The 5,113-nt window shown below is 51.6% G+C and overlaps 1 protein-coding gene across 1 annotated transcript in view; it reads right to left on the reverse strand.

Moving 5' to 3' along the window:
* Window positions 1-3,479: 3,479 nt before the first annotated feature.
* Window positions 3,480-5,113, reverse strand: part of PRKCB (protein kinase C, beta) — a 56,301-nt gene continuing 54,667 nt past the window's right edge. The window contains 1 exon segment of the mRNA XM_010002599.1: window positions 3,480-3,632. Coding sequence (XP_010000901.1) covers window positions 3,480-3,632 — 153 coding nt within the window.

A 5,113-nucleotide genomic window follows, 5' to 3' on the forward strand; every position in this document is an offset into this window, starting at 1 on the left:
CCCCCCCGCTTTGTTTGAATTGCCTCTTTGAACCTGATCAGAAATAAACAGCTTGGATGACACTTCTACACATGGAGCAAGGTGCTTCTTGCTTCTTCTGCTCTTGCAGACCCAGTGGCTCACCTGCTTCTGCAAAAGCAGAGAAGCTGCAGCACTTGTTGGCAGGAATTAGTTCCACCCTCCAGACGTGAGCCCTGCCCTTCAAACGGCTACATCCTCACTCTGCACAAGAAATCACCAGAAATAAACAGCTTGGATGACACTTCTACACATGGAGCAAGGTGCTTCTTGCTTCTTCTGCTCTTGCAGACCCAGTGGCTCACCTGCTTCTGCAAAAGCAGAGAAGCTGCAGCACTTGTTGGCAGGAATTAGTTCCACCCTCCAGACGTGAGCCCTGCCCTTCAAACGGCTACATCCTCACTCTGCACAAGAAATCACCCTTGCTCTTCACTTGTGAGACCTCCTGGAATCCACACGCAGCACATCTACTGCCCAGAGTGCTCACTCATCCTCCCATCTTTGAGACTACCTAGATGGGTTGGCTGCTTTGCAAAACTGCACAGATTAAATGGATCGATAACTCCTCTGGTGATGGCTCTCTTATCAAGAGAAGGCTGCTTAGATGTCCAGCCAGAAGAGACAGCAGCAGGTCCTGGTTGCCAGGGGTGAATGCCATGGCACAGGGCAGTGCCCACACTCTGCCTGGGGAGTAGGGATGTTCAGGAGCCCGGGCACAGACTTGCCCTGAACTGCTGAATGGGACTGACTGCACCCAGCTGAGCCCCAGGCAGCTGTGGGACAGCAGAGCTGAAGCAGATTAAGGTTCCCAATCCCCCCTTGCTAGCCTCTACCCTTACAGACCTCAGCAGAATCTTGCAGACCACCATGGTCAGGGAATCCATACAATCACAGAGTAGTTTGGGTTCAAGGACACCCTTCTGCCTCACCTGCAGCTCACTGTCCCCTTGTCCCCTGGCACTGCTCTGCTGTACACCCAGGCGTTGTTTCGCCAGGCTTTCTCCGTGCATCAGAGCACCCAGGGGCTGGATCCTCTCTGCATCTTCCTGGAGCTCTGCCTTCCCCATCCAATAGTGAAGATTAAATCATCACATTACAGCAAACAGTGAGTCAACCACTGTCACTCTGCCCTTCCTTGCAAGAGTTGGTACAAATCACCATGTCTGTGCAGGGCCAGGTGCATCCCATTTCACATTTCTCTACAGAGAAACAGGTCATCTGGAAATAAACCTGAAGTAAGAGTTTGGCAAGTAGCACAATGGACAACATCAGAAACACTCAAGGTATGAGCCCTGCAAGCAGGACTGAGTCTTTGCTAAGCTCTCCCTGGAGCTTGGATCTCAACCCTGCAGATCCTGAAGATGCCACCCAAGCCCCGGGCTGCCGGCTCGCTCGGCGGTTCCGCAGCGCCTGCTCCGTGTGGAAGTGTCACCCCAACACACACAAAGTCCCAAACAGAAACAACATCATCCCCCCCTCCCCACAGCCCCTGTGCCTGGCCGCAGCCCCGGGTGCCCTCAGCACGGGGAACCTCACAGCAGCATCCTGGAGAGACCCGGGGAGCGGCTTCAGGGCTGAAAATATGGAAATTAAAAACATTCATCACTGAAGTACTACTGGTTCTGCAGCAACAGGTTTGGAAGTTACAGTAACGTTTATGCTCTGAACATCAGCTGTGGTCTGCAGAGGATGGCGAGACGTCTTCTGAAACACGTGCTGGAGTTACAAGAACCCTCACCAGAAACCAGCCCCTGTGCGAGGCTGCCCTGGGCTTCGTCTGACGCAGTGTCTCATAAACCCTCTCCTCAATCTGGCACAATTTGCAGTTTTTCTGGGTTTTGTTGGGTTTCCCCCAGCCCGGGTCACTACCCAGGCCATGGCCTCCTGGCTCACGTCCCCCGCAATGGAAAAATCAGGGTGAGGACACTGGCCACCCGCTCCAGGCAGGCGGGACATCAGCTGTAGCTTCTAGCAGCCTTTTTTTCCCTCAATGAATCATTACAAGAAGAAAATAATTTCAAAACGTAGAGCTTGATGTTTATAAAAGATCTACAAACCAGAATTTTCTTTATAGGATTCCTGGTGATCCATAAAATCCCACCCCCCTTTTCCCGTTAGCCATGGAGCAATGGGTATTTACAGCAGAACCAGGAGTGGGGCAGGAAAACACACACACGGGGGTTTGTTGCAAACCAGCCAAACTGGTGTGTGCTGAGAGAGGAATCCCAGCCTCTGGCTCCGAGGGTGCTCAGACTCAGGGCTCATCCTGCTGCGAACCCAAGGGTGAGGCGGAGTTGGCACCTGCTCCCCTGCCTGCCCCTGCCCTCCCCTGCCTGCCCCAGCCCTCCTGGCATGGCTCTGCCTCACTAACAGCTGCTGGAATTGCCTCTTCTGATTCCCTGCTTTTTGAAATGATGCCAAAGGTCCTGGGTTGCTGGATAAAACCCCCAGGAATTTTGGTTGAGACCAGGTAAATTGAGATGCCTGTGACATTCATAGGGTTTGAGCCTTGAAGATAATAGCAGAGGGTGTAAAGTAGAAAAGTTTCGGTTATAAATAGCCCTCAGTGCAGCCCGTTCATAGCGGGCATATTTCCAGTTGGTAAATTGTAAACCGAGAATATAAATGTGTTTTGTTTTGGTAGAATATTAATATCCTTTACAGAGCTGTTAAATTTCGACAGTGCCTGTGAAAAAACAGGAGAAAGATTTATGAGAGTGCTGACAGAGTGTATCAAAACTGCAAACTGTTCCAGATGTTTAAAAAAAAAAAAAAAAAAAAAAAAAAAAAAAAAAAAAAAAAAAAAAAAAAAATCCCACCTTTCCCTTAGAAAAAGATTTTCTCTGGTTTACAAGAACTGGCATGGAATTGGTTTGGAGTCCTGATGCCCGAGTGCAGGAAAGGCCGAATGGCAAGGGGCAGGCTGGTGGGGCAGGGGTGGCTTGGGAGAGCTGGGCTGACAGTATGTACAATGCCTTTAAAAATAGATGTCTATAAGCAGATTTTTCCACACTGATCAAATGTACCCATGTCTTGAACAAAAGGCTCCTCTAAGACAAGCTCACAGTCATCGCAAGCTTCAGCACAACGGTTTAAGATATCAACCATGCTTAGCATTCAACAGACACGATTTGAGAGTAGCTAGGGGCGCTGGGAGCTCAGCATCCGGTTTCAAAAATTACAGAGACTGTAGCAATTTGGTATAATTCTGTTTTAAAACTCTATTAGTCACCACCAACTATAGCTCCTAGAAGTATTACTGACCATGAACTCGGACCCCAGACATCTCCAGCTAGGGAAACCAAGCCAGCGAGTGACACAGACATAGAAAGGCCTCCTAAAAGAAGCGGTCGGCGTGTTTGGCGTGAGGGGTGTGTCTGCTACTCCCGGAAGACTAGTGTGGTATGTACAGGGCGTCTGGAGCGTCGGGCTGCGAGGAGAGGGCGGCGGCCGCGCCGCCACTACACGTTAATGACAAACTCGGGGTTAGTGTAGGAGAATCCAGCAAACTCGTTCTGGTCCAAGTTCATGATGAAGAGTTTGTCCGTGGGCGTGAGCTCCACCGGCTGCCGGGTGAACTCTTTGTCGAAGTTGGAAGTGTCTCGTTTGTCCTTCTGTTGAAGGGAAAGGACAGAGTTAGATGTGGGTGGTGGGGGAGCACAAGCCAGCCAGCCAGCAAGAGGGGCAGCACCAGCTGCGTGGCTGGGAGGGCTCTGCTGTCCCCAGGGGAGTTCTGCTGTCCCCGGGCTCCGTGCCCAGCACTCAAGATCTCCACACCAGCTTTGGAAGCCGCCGCTGATGACTACAGCCGCAGCCAGGTTGTGACAGCCCCTGTACAATAGAAGCAACCACCCACCACGGCAAAACCACAAGAACACCAGTTTAGCACCTTGAAACAGACAACCAGACAGGAAAGGGAGACAGAGGGAGCCCGGGGTGCTGGGGAGGGCTGCGGTGCTGCCAGGCAGAGCATCCCTCCTCTCCTGGCTGCTGCAAGAGAGAGCAACCGAGCATGCAAAACCATCACTGCAAACAGTCGTCACACACAGGAGGAAAGAGCCTGGAGGAAGCAACACGCCTCAAAAGGGAAGTAAACAGTCAGTAAGATTTCAACATTTTTACAAAATAATCAGCTCTAAGAGCTCCTTTCACTTTAAGCTTGATTTTTTTTTAAATTATGCTATGATATGGTATTGACCAACGTGGTGTTTTCATTGATGTGAGGATGTGATTTGCTCCAGGGTTGCATATAGAAAGTATCCAGTAGTTCAAACCTTTAAAGAATGAAAATTCCACATATGCAACCTCTTATAATTTTAACTGCATAACAAGAACTTTGCTGCTACGTCCAAGCCAAACAAGGAGAAAAAAAAGAAAGTTATTGTCCTGATTAGCACAGGTAACCTGCTCCAAGCCCCACAGAGCCCACGAGTTCCAAGGAGCTGGAGCACAGCCATTCCCAGCCCTACCCCACCATTTCCAACTACCCAAAAAGACTGTACCCCAGAGGGGGGAAGTGTGGGAGACCCACAGGGTCCACCCCAGGGCCAGACAAGCCTCTTGGCAGAGTATGGCCTTTTTCCCACCACTTTCTGTGGTGTCACCAGGAGGAGCAGCCTCCCCTGTGTCCCACCTGGAGGTGACCTTCCACTGATGTGACCCTGTCATACATGGTGCCCTGCAGAAACCTGCAGAATGGTCTTTGTTTTAGATTCTGCCTTTGAATCAAGGCCCCAAGGTGCTGGGAGCTGTGCCTGGGCTCTGCTACAGCCCTGAGGGGTGTCTTCAGGGTCCCCCACCAACTGTGCCATCACCAGATTCACAGTAGGGACCGTGGGGGCTGGTCTGTGCCCCTCCCCTGCTCCCACCCTCCATGCACCCAGCAGCACCTTTGGTCCTGCCAGCTGCCCCTGCCCAGGGATGCTGGGCAGAGCCAGTGGCACCTCCACACCTTGGAGTGTGGCTGGAATGTGACCTGTCCTGTCCTCCTCCTGTCCCCCCAGCTGGGAGCAGGCCATGGTGTAGCTGGATTTGGGGATGAGCCCCAGTGCCAGTGGTGGACCAGGACCTCCACTTGCTGCAGGAAGGATCCTGT

This window comes from Chaetura pelagica, unplaced genomic scaffold, assembly GCF_000747805.2.
Source record: "Chaetura pelagica isolate M959 unplaced genomic scaffold, ChaPel_1.0 scaffold438, whole genome shotgun sequence".
Taxonomy (NCBI): domain Eukaryota; kingdom Metazoa; phylum Chordata; class Aves; order Apodiformes; family Apodidae; genus Chaetura; species Chaetura pelagica.